The sequence below is a fragment of the Epargyreus clarus genome, unplaced genomic scaffold (genome assembly GCF_041222505.1).
Source record: "Epargyreus clarus isolate Ecla_fem2 unplaced genomic scaffold, WU_Ecla_fem_2.2 ptg000009l, whole genome shotgun sequence".
NCBI classification, from domain to species: Eukaryota; Metazoa; Arthropoda; class Insecta; order Lepidoptera; family Hesperiidae; genus Epargyreus; species Epargyreus clarus.
The window spans coordinates 947,595-970,198 of record NW_027332217.1 but is presented as its reverse complement, the minus strand read 5'-3'; the positions used below and the strand labels follow the sequence as shown (position 1 = coordinate 970,198).

General features: G+C 37.7%; 2 protein-coding genes across 2 annotated transcripts in view; one reads left to right on the top strand and one right to left on the bottom strand.

The window, feature by feature from the left end:
• LOC140744715 (intermembrane lipid transfer protein VPS13A) overlaps nt 1-22,604 on the bottom strand; it is a 33,596-nt gene continuing 10,992 nt past the window's right edge. The window contains exons 24-53 of the mRNA XM_073076352.1: nt 20,892-21,110; nt 20,362-20,558; nt 19,972-20,100; nt 19,344-19,706; nt 18,759-19,033; nt 18,068-18,241; nt 17,404-17,717; nt 17,088-17,256; nt 16,491-16,704; nt 15,812-15,925; nt 15,565-15,649; nt 15,123-15,267; nt 14,617-14,751; nt 13,726-13,928; nt 13,308-13,444; nt 12,740-12,982; nt 12,131-12,294; nt 11,298-11,504; nt 10,209-10,481; nt 7,125-7,256; nt 6,740-6,882; nt 5,423-6,646; nt 4,923-5,115; nt 4,493-4,637; nt 3,964-4,077; nt 3,264-3,287; nt 2,341-2,486; nt 1,662-1,807; nt 1,165-1,291; nt 1-800 (exon numbers count right to left, since the gene is read on the bottom strand). Of these exons, the coding sequence (XP_072932453.1) occupies nt 660-800; nt 1,165-1,291; nt 1,662-1,807; nt 2,341-2,486; nt 3,264-3,287; nt 3,964-4,077; nt 4,493-4,637; nt 4,923-5,115; nt 5,423-6,646; nt 6,740-6,882; nt 7,125-7,256; nt 10,209-10,481; nt 11,298-11,504; nt 12,131-12,294; nt 12,740-12,982; nt 13,308-13,444; nt 13,726-13,928; nt 14,617-14,751; nt 15,123-15,267; nt 15,565-15,649; nt 15,812-15,925; nt 16,491-16,704; nt 17,088-17,256; nt 17,404-17,717; nt 18,068-18,241; nt 18,759-19,033; nt 19,344-19,706; nt 19,972-20,100; nt 20,362-20,558; nt 20,892-21,110 (6,295 nt within the window). The 3' untranslated portion in view covers nt 1-659. The remainder of the gene's footprint in view (nt 801-1,164; nt 1,292-1,661; nt 1,808-2,340; nt 2,487-3,263; nt 3,288-3,963; nt 4,078-4,492; nt 4,638-4,922; nt 5,116-5,422; nt 6,647-6,739; nt 6,883-7,124; nt 7,257-10,208; nt 10,482-11,297; nt 11,505-12,130; nt 12,295-12,739; nt 12,983-13,307; nt 13,445-13,725; nt 13,929-14,616; nt 14,752-15,122; nt 15,268-15,564; nt 15,650-15,811; nt 15,926-16,490; nt 16,705-17,087; nt 17,257-17,403; nt 17,718-18,067; nt 18,242-18,758; nt 19,034-19,343; nt 19,707-19,971; nt 20,101-20,361; nt 20,559-20,891; nt 21,111-22,604) is intronic.
• LOC140744634 (uncharacterized) lies at nt 8,029-9,742 on the top strand. Its single transcript, XM_073076255.1, has 2 exons — nt 8,029-9,155; nt 9,489-9,742. Exons 1-2 carry the CDS (start codon nt 8,154-8,156, stop codon nt 9,690-9,692), a joined length of 1,206 nt encoding a protein of 401 aa, XP_072932356.1. The 5' UTR covers nt 8,029-8,153; the 3' UTR covers nt 9,693-9,742.

Sequence of the window (22,604 nt, the reverse complement as noted above, 5' to 3'; positions counted from 1 at the left end):
ACGATGGAATGATAAGTAGAAAATAACAACAGATTAGACACAACAATATAAAAATAACGAAAAATTAAAGGTACTTTAAAACGTAAAAGGTTTATGGAGCAAGTAAAACGATCGTTTTAACGATTACACCTAGGTACAAGTCAAAGTAAACAAAATCGAAAGGAATGAAATACTAAATAATTCAGAATGAGATCAAATTTTAATCTACGTGTGTCCGCATTACTAAGGGTAGACTAGACATCAACATTGATCACAATTTCTACACCAACGAAAATAGATTCAAAGAAAATATGAAAAAAAAAACTAAGCGGCGACCGTCATCTTTTTTCGAAGACCAGTACCCTTAGTAGGTATGAGTTTTTACGTTTTCACAAAAATGATAGTTTTTGTTTCTGTTTACGTATTTCCCATATATTTCCAATCAGTTTTGAGTCGAGGTTTGAGACCAGTCCGCTAGGGGCGCTGATTGCAAATGTATGGGCAAATACGTAAACAAATACCAAAACAGTTTTTTTTGTAAAAACGCAAAAACTCATACTAAGGGTACTGATGGAAATACTATACAACTGCAAAGTCTGTCTTTGTCTTTCGTTTTTGTTACACAGCTTAAATGTTTTAACAAAAATACAAAACCCATCGTTATAAAACATTTTCATAATTTACGGTTCATCCGAGCAGCGTTTATCTTCCAGCGTCTGTACCATCGCGCATTCGATCTTGCTCTGCAGCCATCGAAGTACTTCTGGATCGGGGACCTCTATCACCTTCTCGTCTGTTGAGAAGTAGTTCACCAGCTCGTCCTGAAATTAAGCAGGTAATTATTGAAGAGCTTTCAATCTTTGTTTTAGTAAATTTTACCTTTTTAAGAAAATCAGTTTAAGTGGTTTCCCTTGCAATATAGTTCCCCTTCAAAATTGAACCTGCCAGAAGGTTAGCCACTGATATTGACCACTTTTCAGAAAACTCGCATATATTATTTTAATGTAAACAAAACTAGCTGTTTTGATTCTTGCAAAATATTCTCAGTATCTCTCTTTGTTCTGCTAAAATAATCAGCTGAAATTAGAATTATTAACTATAGTCAGCAAGGCAAGAAGTCTGATAGCCTTCTAGCGATAACTGTTATAAGACAAAATTCTATACGTTCTTCATTGAATAATTTACCTGTTTGATGTTCAACACAAGTTTGTTTCCATGAATCTGCGGCACGTCGATGAGGTCGTCCAGGTCCACCTGCCACTCGATGTGCCAAGCGCCGAAGTCGCTCGTTGTACGGATCAAGAATATGTGCCTGCAGAACATATAAGTGTTAGAAAAAAATCCGATGCCAGGGACCAATTTGTCGAAATAAATATTAATAAAAATACATTTGAGTGAAGTCACAAATTTCTTTCAGATTCTCTAATGCACGTGGTTATAGACTCTTACAAATCTACCTAAATTACTATTACATGCAAAGGAAATTGTCATTTGCACTCTTCGACTACTAATAGAGGAACCTATTAGTGATCGAAGTTTGCACTACTTATGTGCTTGTAGTTATACCTACAGGTTTGCGAGTAGAATAAATTACCTTATCATTCAATCAGGGGACAAATTTGCAAATTTTTAGATAACGAATACTGATGCAGGCAACATAAGTGTATCAAGTCGATACTCACTGAGTAGACACGAGCAACGTAGCCAGTGACGTGCTGGCGATGTGCGCGTGTGCGACGTAGCCGTCCGTGTCCGCGTACAGCCCGCGCCGCAGCTGCGCGAGCAGCACCGCGCCGCGAGCCGCGTATGCGTTGTACGGACGCAGACCCTGGACAGGTATCTTTACGTTATACCGAGGAGGAGGATATTATTTTGTATGATGATAGTAAAGAACAGTTAGTACGGTACGAATAGTAAAATCTTCCAAATGCACTATATGTTACGTTCATCGATCTATTAACGTCTTATTGCGTGAATCACTACATAGTCGACGAAGGAGTTAAAAAACATACTTAACATAATCAAAGTTCGTGTTTGGCAGACATGATTTAACATGACAAGAACTTTACTAAAAACTCTTTTCTAAAGAGGCTATGGATTCTAAATGAGTGCAATTTAAAATCCATTCAAAATGCGCACGCAAGTTTTATGTAATTTATTCATTGATTCAAAATAAATTCACAATTTCGGAAGCGAAACAAATTCGATGCGAATTCTTCTCGGAATCTCGAAACACTTGTTTATTATTTTTAATGAAATTTGTATGTAAAAGCTATCATAATGACTCTACTGTTACTATAATTTTTCAACGACAGATTACTTGGGATTGCCAAGTAATCTGTCGTTGAAAAATTGACCTACCTCAGCAAGTGCAGTGTGGCGGGGTAGCCGGCGTCGAGCCATGGCGCGGTGGCCTTTGTCCTCGATGCAGCCCCGCAGCGCCGCCTCCGCGCTGTCCACGCTCAGCTGGTTCTCGAACGCGGTAAAAGCGACGTTGCAGCACACGTCTATGAAATTTTAAGTTAGAAAACGTTGCTTTACTTTAGGTCAGATTCACTTTTGTCTCCCCGGTAAATATATAACTTTGTAACTCACAAAGCTATACATTTATCGGAGAGACAGACTTTGCGTTAAGTCGGGCCACATTAATTTTTCAAATAAACATAGGTACCATCATCAGTCTTCTGGGTAATATATTCGTCAAAATAAAGGTCTGCGTCAAAATAAAGCATATGAAATTAAAACTACTTATGTACAGTATTTTAATATGGTAGAATATTTATTAAAATTTAAATATTACACACAACATGCTGCTAATAGTAACAGTGTTTTAAATAAAATACGCAAATATAAAAATAAAAAAATATATACATATATCATAAGCAATACATTTGTCTTATTTAGGTAAAAGGTGTTAAATTGCTGTCTCATTCTAAACAGGATATTAGGATCAAATACTAAGCAAGGTATTTAACAAGGTCTCTAATCAAGGGTCTGGTAATTATTATATATAAGATTATATATTTAAAATTTATAAGATATGTATTTTTTACCCAGATCATATTCTATTGCTGATAGATTCCTATAGGTAGGTACCTAATGACTAACAAAAATATTGGAACTGAAATAGGAAATAAGGGAGTAACGAGCCATTAGATTTGGACATTAGTCATTAACACCATCTTGCCATGCATGCCGTTAAGAAATTTTATGCATGTTGAAGAGCCTGTACTTCGAAGCAACAATAAACAAATAATCATGCATTACTTCACTACAATACTTACGTTTTATGAGAGGATAATCTTCATCTACTTTCCACACGAATAGGCGATACAAAGAAAACGAGAAAATGATATGAGTATCAGAAAATGTTGGTACGAAGACACAAATATCTAAGTTCAATCTATTATAGATAATTGTTGTGTGGATCGTACTATTGTTAACAAATAATTGATAAATGATAAGTGCCAAGGTGCTTATAAGAGTGTATAAGATTTTAATGAAATTGGTAATCAGATAAGCTTATATTCACATAAACGTGGATTACAAACACGTCACTTCTACTTTTCCTGGCTTTAACACTAACTTTATCCAACACGACTGCTGTATTGATTTGATGAATGCAGTCACTTCCTAATTGATACTTAGACGCACATCTGTGATTACATTCCTATCAATGAACCATTCATACCTTTAAATAGTTACAACTTACTGCTCAATAGGTACGGTTAAAACTCAATCATGCATTTCGACAAAGGACTGTTTCTTACGTGTATTCTTATTAAACAGGGTGAATGGCATCAAGGTGAGATCGAGGAAATTGAAGATAAATCATTATCCGGTTGAAAACACACTACTCAAAAACAACATCATGCTATTCAGGAACATGCAAATTTAACTTAACTGGAGATGTATCACTTGGAACTTTGAAGTAATATTTAATCTATAGTCTTCAACGCTGAGTGAAATAGTGAGAGAGGTTACCAAAATCAGATTTAGCCATGAGTCCGGTGACTGCGAGGACCACGCCCGTGGCGTTGGTCTTGTAATCCTCCAACACTGCTTGTGGGAGGTCGTCAATAATCGTGCCGTCTTCGCCTGGTACATTGATTTTCAATATACTGATCTACTTATTTTAAAATTTTAACAATCATGAATTAAGGGTATCGTACGTGGAAGCTAATAACAAACGCGGTAAGACGTTGAATAACGAAATGTGTTTGCTTGAAATAAGAGTAGGAATAAGTTTCGAACCGGAATATCGTGAGGACCTAATTGGTTCGGGTCACGGAACCATAAAATAGTTGTTCGTTGTTCCGTGGTCATATTTAAAAAAATATTCTTTTCTGTTCTTACGACTTACACGATGACTTTTTTTGCTTGTATTGACAAACTTCCTGAATACTAATTAATCGAGTAGCCTGAAATTTCTAATAAGATAAGAGATTTCAAGGTTATTAAATGATCCCTAAAATTTAAAATTACGTGTATTTCTTTACGTTCATCACTTTACCTGTTCGCCTCTTCGCAGCCCTCAAACGTGGAGCATCCTCGAATACAGTAGGCTGTGAAGCGTCACTCGAACACCCGAGCAGTCTCCCTGCACCCTGGAGCAACAGCTGAGCTGCATCGGAGGCGCGAAGTGGACATGCTCTTCCCTATTCCAATGAAACACAGAAATACTTAGTTCTACTATAAAAAGTAAACCTCTCACGACTGTAACATTTTTGACATGTGGTGAAAGTTATTGTGACGTTGAGGATGATTTTCTTGGAATAATTAGTGCAATCGAACAGTTGCGTTAAACCAGTAGTTAGTATTGAAAGGTTTACAAAAGTAAAATTTAGACTTAAGAAAGGATAAGCAAAGTACTTTAACTTGATAAATCACAAACTAATTATATAAAAGCTAACTAACAGTAATGGAAAACAAAGAAATCGTACCAAACTAGGGTCATAATATTGTTTGAGTCCCTTGGAGAAGTCTCCAATGTAGCTGTAGGGGTTGCCGAGGATGTTCAGACCCAAAACCAGTACATAGAACTGCTGCACCAACTGCAACCAGTAGTGTCGAGATGCCGTCTCTATCAACGCTGGGATTGTAATTGGTGCGTTCCGCAACTCCAAATAACCCATCCTAGAAATAACATTTGAGGATTACATTTTACACCCAGAAAACATAATAAGTACTTACTCAAATGTGGATAGATTCCTATAGTGTGGTGGTTGTGGTCCCCTTCGTAATTCGACCACAGCCCCACCTAAATTTGTATCAATAGTGTTAAGCGCTATGGGCTGCGCTTAGTGTGTGTCAAGGAAAAAAAGTTATGCAAAGCTTTCTAACTTAGTCCTCAGAGGAACATCTGTGGCCGACCTTCGATAGGTCTCCAGTACCTCGTATTAACTCGTAGCTACGTAAAAAAAAGAATAAATTTGTTACAAACCTTATAACGACGTCTCTCATATCACATAAGGATGAAGCCCACGAATTAAATAGGTACTCCAAAAGATCACTGTTGAAAAGCTTAGGCCGATTCTCCTTCTGATTACCAAAACGATTCTTGCCAGTAGTTTCAAGTCTTGTGTTATCTGCACCGTAACCTTTAGATGACATACTGAGAATCAATTTAATTGGAGATAAATGAACGTATTCAAAAACAACGTTCCTTTGCGCACTCGTCTGACTTTTCATGGCTATTACGGGTAGAGGCATATGAACTAGAGCCAAATCAGCTCTGAGCCTTACTGCCGGCTTCTCTTTAATCTTCCAGTGGTTCAAAATTTCGAAAACATAGTTCACGAATCCACGGTCTAAGTTTACGCAGTAGCTCTGTACCAAGATCTTCATATATTTGTACACATCTTGATTCAGTGACGGTCTATATTGTTTCAAAGTTACGACTTCTATGCAAGGTTTTATATCCTTGGATTTTACATGTGATGGTGGGGGAGCTGGATATAACACACTTGGGAACACGGCATCGTGCAGTTGATTGTCTATCTGGAACCTGTGCATCTTCAGGTGACAGTACGTGTGCGTGTCAGACTTGCGCAGTTGCATCCAAACACCAGGATTGTATGTCCGCCTCAACTCCGAAAAGAAGGGCTTTGTCATTTGCATTCTTTCAAAATCAATCTCAATGTACTCCTTAACCTGACACTTTTTCTGTTCCATTTGATATTTTTCTTCCGTCCATGCTGTTACGTCTGGAGCTAGTTTTTTCCATTTGCCACCAACATTTATCTCCCATCGAGGAAGTGAGTCCGTGATGCTTATATACGACAACTCCTTGACCCCAGAATTCGTTTGTACACAGACAGATAAACCAACGCTTGCTAAGGACATGTATACTTCATAAATACTCTTCTCGGCAGTTATCCTCATTCTGTATTGTTGAGCGATTCTCTCATCTTGAGCTAATGCGAATACTCGTTGGTAGCCTTCCATGAAAGATATCCAATAAACAATAACTTTGTCTTTTCTCATTCTCTTTCTCCGTCTTTCAGGCAGATCTACGCTGTCAGAGTCATCGCTGCTTGAGGAATGTGCTTCTGGTGATTTTGGGGTCAGTCTTTTTAAAGTAGATGACAGTTTAGAGGTGACGCTACTGGTAGCGACCAGAGTCGAATGTTTCACGGAATGGAAGGAAACTTTCTCTTCCCCGAATCTGGGATAATGAAATAAAAATTCGTGAGTTAAAAGACTAACTTAATTTTTTGTTACATTTTTATTTAATTAAATATTTTATATTTTCACTTACCCATCCGCCGAAAAATCTGCTTCAAACCCTTTTCCTTTATTGTTGTAGAGGTTCCATATGAGTTTTCTCTCCTTAGCCGGGTCGTCCCAAGTATATAGCATCGATTGGTACGGACTTAGTAACGCCACTTGCCCGGACTCCGCCTAAAATCATATGATCTTTATAAACAAATCTATTTCTACACTACTTTCTAATAATCACATACGTGTTTCAATGTTTTCTAGTTTTACGACAACTATAACTTCAGGTTTTCTTCAAATTTAGATTAACAAGAATAAGTTAAATGATTTCAAAGGGCAAAGCGATACTTACGTTTCAATAATGTAAATGAACTAAGATCATTGATCTTTTATTAGTAATATAGAGTTACGTGGGGATATTTTACCTGGTGTAGTTTCAAGAAGAGGTCATCACAGAGATTGTCTATCCGTACTGGCGCATCGCCAACTGTGTAAGGCTTGAAGGTGATGGTAAAGGGCCGGACTGTGCCTCCCGTCACCTCTACACAAATTGCTGACTGCAAAAATAAAAATAAATAAATAAACGCTTCATAGAAACAGCAAGTCGACTTGTTTGCCTCATGTTATTTCGTCATTTCCTTATTTTCTGTAACCGACCTCAAATAGAAATACTTGTGGTCGATTACCTATGTTTAAGATACATCGCGTCATAATAATATCTCCGTCTTACTACTCGCTTGAACCAGAACACAGCATTATTACATTGCCGTTTTAAGGTGGTAATGAGGAGGTGCCGCTGCAGTCAAACTACGCAAATCTATCTAATTAGCTACTTTCGGGATCTTATGAATTTGATATTCTTCGAACTTTCTAAACAAGAGATCCATGTAGAGTTGTCGAGTATTAAAAGGTTAACAAAATATAAGATTTGCATATTCAATTATTTATTCGCATGATTTTTTCTAGGCTGTATTTAGTTTTAAATTTACACTTAGGCCTTTCCTCTAGCCCAAACGTTGTAATCTAAATTATATTCTTAGATATAGATTTACAAAATCGAGGAGAAAGTAAAAATATATATCATAAATGTATGCGTTCCGCTATCTTATTCTACATACCTACCTACTTACTCAGTGAATCTTAAATTGCCCAAACGATCTTATGTAGGTTAACATTTAAATTTGTAGATGCAATAAAAACAAGATTTTAGGTTCAAAGCAGATAATATAAACGTTATACAAACAATTTGTATGTATTATTGTATTAACTGCTATTACGAATGAAAGTGGCATCATACAGGAAGTGATGTAATTGTCCCGACAGCTAGCACCGAGCGCGTTACAGGCTCTAATTTGATTCACACCCGCCGCTTTCGACGTCGGTTATAAGATTTGACACACAATTTCACTTTTGCAGTTTTCTGTAGACCATACACAAACATACACAAATAGACGATGAAGCTACTTTACTTCAGTTTGGTGGTTCTATTGTGTGTAGTGATTGAAATTAATAGTGAAAGGACTCGCAGTGGAGAGTGCAATGGATGTGATTCTAAGGGATACACGAGAATTAAGAGAGCCAAGTACTACTCCAGCCCACCGCTGAGATTTTATAAGAGACCGCCGATGTCCTATCCCATCCGAGGAGCGTTCTCCTACACGCCACCCCCAGGGTACATGGTGGATGATGACGAGCAGCCCTCACCGAACCGACCAAAGGTTAGTAAACGACCTACGACTGGAGGGTTGGGAGACGAAGACATAAATAATATAGTTAAATACCTATCAAAACAGGATTTGGATAAAATAATTGAATTCGCTAATGAAAAAGAAAGAGAAACACCAAAATATAACAGAGAGTCATACGAGAGACCCAATTATATTAATACTAGACCTGATGTTAAACCGTACGAAAGTAGAATTATTAATAAGGACATTACTCCCGAAGTAGATAATGGCAACAAATTTTCACTTAATGGACCTTATATAAGTGCACAAGAGGGTTTTAGACCTTATGAAGATGAATACAATAACCCTAACGAAATGTATTTATCAAAGGAAGACCAAAAAGCACTTAAATTTCTAGAACAAGAACCGACAGCATTATTTATAAATAAACAAAAATTATATTCAAATACACTATTGGATTCAGATGTATCTACACAAAATCACAAATTTTCCTTTCCAAATGCGTTTAGTTATGAACAAAGGAACGAGATATTTAATAGAACTAGTGGTAGTATATTCACTGATAGCAGTATTATGCAAGAAGAACAATTACCGCTACCATCGAATTTAAGAGAACGTGATTATGATGCTTCATTTACTAATAACGTGTTGACAGTTGTTAAAGCTGATTCCGATTCGTATAAGGTTGAAAATTTAGCAGAGTTGCCGCTAATGAATTATAACTCTAAGTTGGATACTGTAGATTCTTATAAAGTACCACATTACACCGTAAGTAATTATTAAACATTGTTAATTTATAATACCGATTTTTTTATAAACGGAAAAAGTAACATTTGTCGATCCCAAATTTCAGTTAATTTAATTTGAACATTCGAATTTAGAAAGGCATATCAGTCTTCACAGACCCACTGGTGGGTCTGCTTGGTGGGTCCTGGGAGACTAAGCGACCTTATTTATTAAAATGTGTTACGCTAAGTAATAGTTAAAATAAGAAAATTTAATAAACTTAAAAATTCACATTTAGTAAAAATCTCTAACCTTGAAAATCAGTTTTAAAGAATAAATCTTTTGCAGGTAACTTCACCTACTAAAACTAGACAGCTAACAAGCAGTAGCGATGTAAAGGGCCCACCGGTGGAACCTGCGCCCCCAGCCTCATCAGCCCGAGATCAGAGTGACGCTCACCTCAAAGCTATCAAGATATGGACCCACAAGTCTAAAGGAACCGCTTACACGTTGCATGACGATGGAACACTATCTCTCGAAAGACCGACACGATCTAAGACATACTATGACCATCCATAACATCTGATAACGTATTCGTAGGTCTTATAATATTTATTTATTAGGATAATTTGTATATAGTAGTGTAAAGTATTCTTAAAATACGTAGATACTGAACATATTGTAATAAATAAAGAGTCACTAAGTATATGAGTTTTTATACTATAATAGAGTTTTACTTGTGTATTCTACGTATTGCCAATATTTTTATAATATATGTCATTATATTTTTATCATAATATTGTATGTGTAAAATATGTGTAAACAACACTTCTTTTTCAATTTAATTATCTTTCAACAATAACTGCATTAGATCACTGCATTAGATAACTAGAAGAACTATAGAAACACAAAAGTCATACCAAAATCGGCACAGTAACCTCCCTCTCAAATTCATCTTTTTCTCCGACCTTGAAAAAACCTTCTCCTTTTTCTATATTCGTTGATGTATAAGTATTTCATTATTACAGTTACTTATCACAATTATATATTGTTTATTCGATTCGATTCAAAATAATCACAAGGTACACTACTTACCCCTTTATCCATCCTAAGCACTGTAAAATGATTCTTCGCTATCGAGAAGTGTTGAGACACGACAGTGGAGTCTCGGAACTTGCAGTGCATCGACATGGAGTCCGTCTGCGGCCAGAACGGCGTGCACTGCTGTGGAGCCAGGTCTATCCAGAGGTCCGCTGCCTCGTTCTCCTCCATGAAGCGGAGGTGCTTCTTCGTGTCGTTGTATACTAGGAAGTATGGTAACAGTGTGACTATCTTCGTCAGTTCTGGGCACAGCTCTGATAAGGTTACCTGTGGGTCAAGTATTTTCTTACGTACTTTTATTCAGTTTAATGGTATAATTGACTTTTAGACTTAATTAAATAAAATAAATTTTTCGTAATTAAATAAAATATTTTTTTTGTACTAAAACTTTTCGTGCATGTAGTGTGCGTGTGTAACACATCCTGTTTTATGTAAATGTACAAAAAAAAATATTTTGCCTTTGCCTTTATTACTTATCTATTTTTAAAATTCTTGCCGCATGGTTGCATCTAGGTGCACTTATACAATATATTTTTATTTTTAATGCAAAAACAATAACAATCTTCTGTTGAACTTTAAAATACGTGAAGATACCATAAAGATCGATTCAGTCATTTCCAAAGATTAGGTTAACTTTTAGGTTTCAAAATGACAGATATTTTAAATTTATGGGAAGCCTATTAACATGCCTATTGACTTAATTAACTATCATCGGGAACCCATTACTGTCCCACTGCTGGGCACGGGTCTCCCCTCAGAAGGATTAGGCCATAGTTCACCGCGCTGGCCAAGTGCGTATTGGTAGACTTCGCATACCTTTGAGATTTTTTTTTATAAATGTCTCAGGTATGTAGGTTTCCTCACGATGGTTTCCTTCACCGCTTAAGCAAGTGATAATTAATTTCTAATATACACATAAATTTGAAAATCAGAGAACCTGGGTTTTTGAACTTCGGACCCCTCGATCGAGAGGCCGCCTTTCTTAACCACTTGGCTACCACTGCTGTATAGGATACCATAAAGGAGTGAAATACAGTGTACATTTTAGATGTGATCGTATGTATATCGTGGTCAGTTGCTCACATCGAGCAGCATGCGGTAGTTGACGCGGCGCTCGGGGTTGGCGCAGACGAGCAGGCCGGGCGCGGCGGCGCGCACGCAGCTGGCGCGCGACCAGCCCGCCGCGTGCACGCGCACGCGCAGCCGCTCCTCCGCGCAGCGCCCCGCGCACCGCGCCGCGCTCCACAGCAACGGCTCGTCCGATAACTCGTGGCAGATGTCCGACCGGCCCTGGGGGACGCAATGGTCACTGTTGCTCTAACACCGTTGTAATACCAGATTGTTCGTAGAGATTATTCAGAATTGAAAAACGAAATCATTTAAACTTTGTTGCTTATTTTACGCCCTTTTTATTAATAAATCGTTTGATTTTTTTACCAAAAATTGAAATTTTAAAGTTTTTGTGTACTAGAAACTCTCAAATTTCGATCTTTGGTAGACAAAATTTGGATAGGTTAATTATTAATAACGAGCATTATTATATTGCTGTTCTACACGGTAGACTTCTCTCGCTGTTGTACATAACAAGACAATTCAGTGTGTATTATGTACCAAAAAGATAGTAAATTTATATCTACTCAAGATACGAAAAGCAAGCATGTCGAAATATCTATTAAATCAATAAATATCTTTCAACACCTAACTAATTTCCTTTACGTACTGAGTAGCGTCTGGATCTTTACCCAGAATTTTTATGCCTTAAAATAAGTTATGAATGCCATGATAATGAAAATTCATAGCCTTCCTTAAATCTCTTACCTCTTAAAGAATTACCAGGCATTAACTCCACTCACCATACATAGATCTATGTATGGATGGATGATTGGAGGTAGCGCCTGATAGTTTCACCATCTTACCTTGATTTGCAGCGGCAACCCAGTCTTGTTGATGAGCCAACAGGGCGCGTACAGTAGCAGCTTCACCGCCGCACCCAGCTGCACCCGGGCACACACTGACAGCCGCTTGTTACTGCCTTCTGTGTCGCATTCTGTTCTCATGCTGATGGTTTTCTCTGTCATGTCTGGATAGGATGAAAACTTTGTCAATACAATACTAATACTATTGAGAGATATTTGTTGCTTTTCGATAAATTAAATCTTTTGATAAACGGTACATGAATAGGTATAACAATTGGGTTAAATAACAAAATATTAATTTTAATTCTTCAAGAACCTTCAAGTTTCTATGTAATGATAACCGATATTGATAACGTTAATTGATTTTTCTTTTTAAGCTTAGTACACTAACGCATTAGGTTTTTCCTGTAATGTTAGATATAAATTGTGAATGAATAAATAATTAAATAATTTGCTATCCATAAAATAAAAGTGCAAATGATTTCATGGTATCTCAAGGCTCGGTCAATGTCGGGTCTTTAGCAGTAACAAAGGCATATCGCCAATTGTATTCCAGTATACAGAACAAAGTTGTTTCAGATTGATCTAAAGTTCACTATCCAGACTTACCTAGAGAAAACCTAAACGTGCCAGTCCAAGGCAGCCCCAAGTAGTGCATATCAAGCGTGAGCTTATGATACTGGCTGAGCTTCATGGTGTACACGTGAGCTCGCTCCCCCGGCTCCACTCGGATGTTCATGGCGTCGCCGGAGAGCTGGAGAGCGTGTGGTAGACGGTTGTGGACTCCCAGTGGCGGTAGGATACGGAGAAGGAGATTAGGAATCGATCGAGACACTTTTTGTGACTGGCAACCTAGAAATACATAACATTATAAAGTCAAAATGTTCCTTCATTTTATAGATACAAGAAGATATAGAGACGTAAAGGGACTATCATGCCATGATCTTAAGAGAAGAAAGATAAGAGGATTGGAGGATTGTTAGAAATTAAGCGAAACACGTTTACTATATTTAGAGCTAACACTAGGATTGCTTGTGTCATGGATACAAAAAAGATGAATACCGCACATCCAGACTCATCCGGAATTCACCATTAAAATGACAGAACGCCCAGAAATGGCAGAATCAAATCCGGTTGGCTTAGATTAGCCCATGCATAAAATTAAATTAATGCATACCTTCAACCGGCAAAACTCTCATAGCAAACACAGTTGGATCATTTTCAGCCTTGGCCGGACATATTATATCCCGAGGGACGCCCATATCACTGGCTAGCTCCGCCCACCATATCCCTTGATTGCCTACTTGATAATTCCTGAAAAGTGAGGGACATGAATGAAGCACTGAACTGAAGAATGAGAATGGACAATGAATTGAAGCATGACGTTTTCCTAGATCTTTCTAATTTATCATCATGTACTTAACATAAAATACATATTCTGCGTTAAGGTTTCAATCACAAACGTTGAGCATAATACCAAATACCAACGCAAACGCACTAAAGATTACTGCAAAATGATGCATAGCTAATTGACTGTATTATGATTAACTAATCTTATAACTATTGATCAACAAATGATACTGAATCAAACTCACTCAAAGTTGGTAGGTAGCAAATATAGTTTGCAGTGATACGCTATATAGAGAGGAACGTTGAACGTATCATGCGGTGCCAGTACTGCCAGTCTTAGCAGGCCGCAGAAGGGGTTCCTGACGGCTCCCACGGGCTCCGCGCCCGCCGCTTCCAGCTCCGATTGACGGTAAAGTAGCTCCAGGGCATAGGATGTCTCGTTGCGGACCTAGGGATAATAGAATTAGAATGTGGTAGAACCCTTTGTGGTTCGACTCCGGCGGCACCACTGCCACATCTATTTCTGCCTATTAACAGTAGTGTCAAGCACACAGAAGTTCTGAATCGAAGGGTTCTGAGTGGTAAGGGAGACATACTTTTCCGCTGCATTCCAGCTTAGTCCTCAGTGGTAGCGGCGCATCTGTGGTTGACCTTAGGAAGGAATATCTAATCCTGTCTGGGGTTGATTACATATGTCCACGGGCGGCAGTAGCCACTTACCATCAGGTGGATTGCATGCTTGTCTGCTAGTCCTATATTATATAAAAAAAACTATATACGATGTAACTATGCCCAAGAGATCCGTAAATGTTTTTTTAGATAAGTTACCTGTAATACTGTTAATCGCAATATCCCAATAAAATGAACAGGTAACAAATTGATTTTTACTGGCAGAGTAGTATTCAGGCATATTATTAATTATATTGTTTTATGTTATATTATGTGTTTGTGTTATGTTAAAACGAAAAATACTACGTTATAAATATATATTTTTTAAATCTCTAGAAAACTTGATTGTTAGTCAACTACACAGATCAAAATTGCTTATATTAAATAGATACAATTTCGAAGTTAATTCCGCTAAACTATTACTATGCTGTGTTATATTTTAAATATATATGCAACGTTGAACGAACCTGTAAAGGCGATCTGACAACGATCTTCTTGTTATTGTACTTCGAGGTCCTTTCCACGACAATGTAGTAGCGAGTGCCGTTCTTGCTCGGGTGCAGCACGTGTAGCTTCGACACTGACCGTTGAGGGCACAGGATCTGTTTGGAATGAAGAGTATGCAATAAATACGCAGATAGTATTTTAAATTTAACGTGATTTGTTTGTGCACTTGTGCAAATATCTCTTTAAGTAAAGTGTAACTTTGTTACTATTTATTTAAAATAATATAATTAAGATACATAAGGGGCGTTTTATTAGAACTAAGCATATTGGCAATGAAATAACAAACACTTGATACTTAGTCATTATAAGTTTTGTTTATCACATTTTTGATATCATCAAAGGGAAGAGCTAAAAGTGTAAGTCGTGGAAATCCTAAAAGTCTAACACGCAAAGTATACGAGAATATTAAACTTTGAACGATAATTATAAAGTAAATCAAAATATATAAAATTGATGGAAATCTCACAGTGAGCTGGTCGAGATCATGCAGTCGGACTGCAAGCGTCAAATCCGTAAGACGAGCTCGTAGTGCTGCTGCTCCCGCCGGGACGCCCGGGGATGTCCGCGTTTCCGTCGCAGTTTCTGCATTTTCACTGAAGCCACCTTCGAAACTGATACGGAAAAAAATAACAACGAATGTTAATTGAATGTTTAATTTTCCATTTCTTGATAAGCGTCATATTTTTAGCATCTAAAAAGATTCAACGAACTACGCAATTCAATACATTATGACAATATGAAATCTCTTCTGATTATTTTTTTTAAATTTTTAAAATGTTTCGGATAACAGGGGCCATGTTATTACTATGTGCAAAATATAATAGTGAAAATAGGCAATTTATCTACAATTACTTGCGTTTAATTCTGTTTCTATTTACTCGTATGTATGATAATGCTTTATATCTTACCAATCCCATTCATCACTGACATCGGTCATTTCTTGTTTCTCTTCTTTCTTATCTTCTAGTAAGTCAGCTCCAGAGGTATCACACCCTTAATAAAATACAATAAATAATAAGTATTAAGATTTTATTTATTATTCGTTATTTGTAGTACTTATAACCAAAAAAGGTAGAGTCATACTCATAAACTCGTAACCTTTTTCCGGAGTTTATACTTAGACGTCATGATGGAAAATATCAATAGATTCCTCACCAGGGGTACTCGGTCGGCTTATGTCGACATCGTAATCAGCTATAGCAATCACTCTGTCATGGCCTGCCAGGTCCGTTTCAGTTCTCGTACGTAAGTGAACTGTTGATCCGGGACCTAGAAAAAATATTGTCATTAATCATAAAATCTTTAACTTTAAAACAAACTGTCACCTTTCAAAAATGAATAAGATATCCTAGACAATAAGAAATCATTGTATTTCCTTTCTTCTTCAACTGAAGAAGTCTACAACTGTAGACGATCAGCCCAAGAATTTTATGGCATAAATCGGACTCTTCGATTAATACTTACAGTGGTATTACCTACTTACTTTATATTAAGTTTTAATGTGAGGATTAAATGGCGCAAAAATATTTATAGAGTTAACTATTTCCCTATATTATTGACTCACTGTCTCAAGGACTTCAATTGAAAAGAGACGGAGTAAGGGGATTTAGGATCTCCGAACAGTACCTACCCTTAGTATGAGTTTTTGAGTTTTTATAAAAAATTACTGTTTTGGTATTTGTTTACGCATTTGCTTATACATTTCCAATCAGCGTCCCTAGCGGATTGTATCAGAACTGATTGGATATATATGGGAAATACGTAAACAAAAACAAAAAGAGTCATTTTTGCCGAAACGTCATCTCATCCTAAGGGTACAGGTTTTATAACTCACCAATATCATTAACAAGCTGCAAGGGGCTATCAGCAGCGACGATGGCGCTAACGAGCGCAGTGCGGTCGCCCAGCGCGTCGCACAGCGCTCGCAGCGCGCGCGCCCCGGCCGGCGCCAGCGTCACGTTGAGCGCGTTGCGCGCCGACACCGCCACGTACGTGCACGGCCGGCTCTCCGGCTCGCACGACTCTACGCTCGGGTCGCGGCTTGGCTCCTGGCGTTCATTATTATTTGAAAAACATTCTTTTTCCACTCAGGTTTTACACCGATATTTTATTTTATGTTGTTACTCTGGTACGATTTGTTCATTATTAGCATTATTATTTTCACAACTGATGACGCCATTATTTAACATTATCGTCTATGTTAATCACAATATCTGTCTGTTCTCTTTTTTTGATGTGTGCAAATTTTATTAAGGCAGTTGAGCTAGTTAAAGGACTAACGGTACATCTAATTTAAAGCAGCGCAGCACGTCAATATTCGTAAAACCATATAATAAAATAAAACCATTCCTGTAAGATACCACAGCCGAAGCCTACAGTTCTAAAAGATACCTTAAAAATCGTGATTTAATATTTTAATTATAGAACTTACCTGCAAAGTTACATTCTTCTCACCATCTCTCTTCTTATCCTCTCCATCAATAAACGTAACGGGTTTTTCTTCATCGTTATCTTCTTCTCTGTCTTCCTCAGCGCTCTGCTGTGATGCTGATGAGTAATCTTCGTCGTCACTTATATCTCCATCTGGCTCTGATTCACTTCTATTAAATAATTTTATAGTATCATTAATATGCAAGTTTTGATGTAGTTATATTTTGTTCTTGTCACATTTTACTCATAATTTCATAATATAACATGAAAATATATTCAACAATATAACATAGTAGAACATCACATTATCGACTTACTCTGAAAACAGATGCCCCATTGCATTCGACATCCTATCTACCAAGACGCTCTCATGTTCCGAGTCAGATTCCTCAGCATACACAGCTCTTAAAAACGGCATATACCCAGGTTTAAACCTTAACCCATAACGCTTATTCTCATTATAAGGGTTTCTGATAAACACCATTTCGTTATCTGTGTCGGCCTCGTCAGCTGATGTTTCAGGCTCAAATTCTGAACGTTTTTTGGCACTTTTTCCAGACACGCCTTGATCTATCATTGTCTCTTCTTTTGTATCAGTATCCAATCTTGACGATATGGGATAAGCTTTTGCCTAAAATTGTACAAAACAATGTTGTACTGCCAGTATCATATGAATCTACACTTAAGAGTTTCATTACGTTATTGATGAATAATGACTAATGATTCATATTAGTGAAAAAAATACATTAAAGGAACAAAAAAGGTCATCTAATTGAAAAGAAATATTTCTTTGCTTAAATAAGTATATTTACTTAGCTTATTTGGGTTTCTTGTTTGCTCACACGAAATATAGAATACTAATAATTTCTTACTATTTCTTACTCACACGATAGAGAATTAATGAGAGGCAAATAGAAATTCTGCCATGTTTAGTAGACTCTTTATTTAAAATCTATAGAGTATTAGGACGTAGGAATTTACCTGAAATACAGTTGCTGTGATCTCCCAGGGTATTTGCTTATTGTCTTCTACGACAGGTTCTATTAACGGTTCCCATGAATCGAGCCTCTCATTGAAAACAGAAGCTTGAAGGCTTAACGACCCACCACCGTGCAGTTGCTTCGACCAGTCGTGCAGAGACATTTCTGCTGAAAGCTGATACAAAACTGTTATTGCGAATGACTTTAAAAAGTGACAGTACTAATACAACACAACCACCTTTTGATTGTTGTAGACTAAGCTCAGGCACTAGATAGATAGCCAGACAGATGTTTTTTTAATAAACTTAAGCAACAACAACAAATTATAACATAGCTTCTGCCCATGGCTTCGCCCGCGTTAAGTTTAGATCAACTTACAATACTGATCTGTAAACGATGATCTATTGTTTTCAACTAACTGTGTGTAATGTGTAAGTTTCTGGCACTCGAAAAAGGAAATACGATAAATAACGTTTTCTTGTATGGCGACTTTATTTTTTTAGACTTATTTTTGTTTTATTTTCAGTATTTCTTGTAATAATAATTTCAAGCGTATATCTATTACGGTTCAGGAGATAGAACACTGTGACAGGCGAATTAACAAACAGACGGACAGATGGACAAACAGCAGAGGCTTAGTAAAGGGTACAGTTTTTACACTTTGGGTACAGAACCCTAAAAAGGATACACACCTTCACCACCAGAACCGGTACTCTGACCGTTTGTTCGATCTCAAACATGACCTTCACACTGGGTACATTGACCGTGAAGGTCTCAGTCGGCCTAACACATGGGTACTTCGGCTGGATGTACGGGTCGTCGATGCTGTACGGAATCAGAGGAGTCAGCTTCTTAGGAGACCAGAGATCCTCGTCGAGTTTCTCCTGCTTTATGTTGTACGTGGAGAAGTTGAATGTTTCCTTTTCTTCTGGTAACGTTAGCTCTGATGTTATTTCTTCCACTATGTCTGTAGAACATAGGAGTAAATAATAAACAATTGGTTATACATATTATATAAATCATTGTTTTCTATATGGTGCTTATCGGTAGACATTCGCAAATATTAGGGGGTGTCCTAATTCCCATTGAAATTACCAAATTTGTTTTGTTACACTTGTCTAAAAATGTATGTTATTTACTCATAGAACACTACTGTAGATTTTTTATAACGCCACGGTACATTTTCTCAGGTTAAATTCTACATAAGATTACCCACCATCATAATAAATATCATCTAAAAACTACAAAATATTCAGAATACCATACTCGAGACTTACCCATTATAGTATGAACGGTTGTTGCGGCGATATGCACATCTATCTCTGACACTGAGAAGCGAACCATAATCCCTTCTTCCAGATTCTTAAAGCTCTTCGAAAACTCCACATCACACGGCCTCAGAACCAGTTGAGGGGGCAAGTTCTTCAGTTTCGACTGCAGCTTGGACATGATTTGGAGACCAGCGAAGGAGATCACCAGATTCTCCGTATTGGAGTGGCAGGAGTAGTCGATGAGGAGTTCCGTGCGGAGTAACAACGCATGGCCTTCGCTCTTCGTGAGGTCCGTGAAGAACATGATCTCTGGTTGCCGACATTGTACGGAGATCGATATGCTTGGTATTTCTTCGGCTACTGACGTGGCTGCAACGAATGAATTTCTTCTTAATAAGACGAAATACGTACAAATAAATATCAAGAATTAATTTTCAAGACAAGACATACCTACTGTAATATATTCAGAAGTAAAGAATTCTACGGTCAAACTTTGACATAACAATAACAGTAAATAGCCTTATTGTATTGTCATTTGAATAGCGTGGTAAACTTCTTAATCAATAACAGTATTTTGTCCCTACCCATTTAGGAATATAAAGTCATGATTAAGTATAAAGTATACAAGTCTTACCAGTAGAATAATATCCGCTAGTAGAGTCGCTAGAGCTGGGAAACCGGGCGCCTCTATTGCTAGAAGTTCGTGGTGGTCCATCGCCTACATATCCATGGTTAACCAAACCTCCTTCCATTGTCTTTTCTCCTACAGGTACAGAAATGAAATATAGGATACACCACAATATCAGATTGATCTGATTCGACACTCATGCGACTCTATGAAACTTAGAAAGGCTTATGAAATGAACATGAACATGAATATGAATTAAACATGATTATTAATATCTCTTCAATTAGTAGTACCAATGAAAAGTACCGTAATTAATGAATCAATTAATATGCCTTTATTAAATTTATTCATGTTTAGGCGACATATGAAGTAGCCGAAAGCACAGCTCCCCCTTACCCGGCATAGCGTCAAGCAGCGTCCTCGCCAGCTGCAGCAGGAAGGGCAGCGCGAGGTTGAGCCGCGTGCGGTCGAGCCGCACGTCGGCGGTGGCGGCGCGCGCGGCCGAGTAGCGCAGGCTGGCGTCCAGCAGCGGCGGCCGCGACACCGATATGCCCCCCGCGGCACGGGAGCCCCCGCCTTGCGACTGGAATATCCTGGACAATCCAAGGAGCGAATATGTCAAATTAAGAATGACTTGTCTAAGATCGAAGGAGCAAATGAATATGTTGTGCCTTCGATGGTAAGCGGTTACTGCCGTCCATGGATGTGTGTAATCAACTCTATATTATAACAGGAGTTCCACCTGAACTCGCCTACAGACTCGTTGCTAGTGCTACTCCCAAGTACTAAGATGACCGTCTAAATTGGTTTAGAGTTACAGATCTTTATTCTTAATCTCCATTTTTGTACAGGTAAGTACTCTAGATTATGAAGGTTAATCAGATACTTATGTAGCTGAATGTTTCAAGAGTTACTTAGGTACTTACCTTTTTATTACGATAGCAGGATCTGGTCGGATGTCCTCGACAAGGAGGCTTTGTAGACTGGCCTTAATCTCTAGGCTTTTATCAGAATAATAGTCCATGTGAACCGTTGCCTCTCCTGCCGTAAGCTTTGCCAGGCCATGGTTCAAGTCGCGTACAGGGGAACTGAGAACCTCGTCTATGTCGGAAAACAGCTTTAGTTCCACACCCTCTAATGTAAATCTGTAAAATTATGTTCTATGTAAAATTCATTAACAGACGTACAAAACCAATTTTAAGCCATTAGTACTGCCTTTATTGCAGGAAGCTTCCATATGAAGATCTGAATAATTAACCCCGGTTTTATGTAAAAAAAAAAACACTCAAACTTGAGAAAAAGCTAACTCAAGCAGCTGCGTTTCCACGGCCCTAGAAGATACATTATAGCCCGGTCAAGTTAGACATAAAAGTAGTGGTCAAATAGCTAAAATTCCGGGAAAGCCAAATTTTTGTAGAGACCTTGGGTTTACCATTACAAATAAAGTGTCAAAAGTCCCCATCGATCCGAAGTGTGCGTCGGCGGGTATTCGAGGTCAAATGTCAAAATTTTAGGTTCTTTGAATTTTTTCCGAAAACGGTAAATTTTATCGAAAAAGTACCTAGGGCCAAGTTGTAGCTCTTAAAATTCTCTACAAAATAGTCCTTATATTTTTTTTCTCAAAACCTATCATTATTCAGATATTGCGCTTGAAGGAATTACGAGTACACGATATGCACATATCTCCACACTGCCACCCATGGATATGTATAATTAACCCCAGATAGGATTAGATATTCCTACCTAAAGTCGGTCACAAATGCGCCGCTACCCCTAAGGACTAAGTTGGAACGTCTTGGAAACGTTCGTCTCCCTTACCACACCCTTCAAACCAGAACACAGCAGCGCTTAACACTGCTGTTATGAGGCAGAAATAGGTGTGGCGGTGGTGCCGCCGGAGTCGAACCACCAAGGTTTCTATCACATTCAAAAAATCTGTTTCATACTCCACTTAAATAATCATGTTTTCTTCGATTTATTCTCCGTCTTCTTCTTCCTCCTCTTGCTGAATGTCTAGAAATTGTTCATACAAAGCTGAATCAGTTGTCTCTGTCATCAATACCTCTCTTGTATTTAATGGACCATTTGAGCAAGATAGACCTTGGTAATTGGTACACGCCGAAGAACTGAAGAATTGTTTCTTCACCTCAAGCAACAATCAAATTACGAAGAGAATTCGGCTTCTTCTTGCTATTTATAGAGCTCCAAAAATGATTGCGTAGATACATAGATATATCTATGCGTAGATAAGTACAGACATTTAACATTTGTAAAATAAAACAAAATCAAGTATAACTATCTTTTCCTTCTCCAACGTCGGCATCTGCTATTCAACACTTGTATTAGGTCAAACATGGCAAGGCAATCAACTGAAACCTGAAGACTGGGGTTCAAAATTAATCAATTATACTTTGGAATCGATTCAAACTTTACTGACCCCCATTCGAGAAAACTTCTTAACACTATGTTTTGCAATTGCAAAAAAGGTCGTAGTGCCAAATGTGGCTATAGAAAAGCAGGGTTACAGTGTTTTCAGCGTGTACCAATTGCCAAGGTCTATCTTGCTCAAATGTTTAATTAAATACAAGAGAGGTATATGATCTGATTCGTCTCCATTATAACAATTTCTAAACATTCAG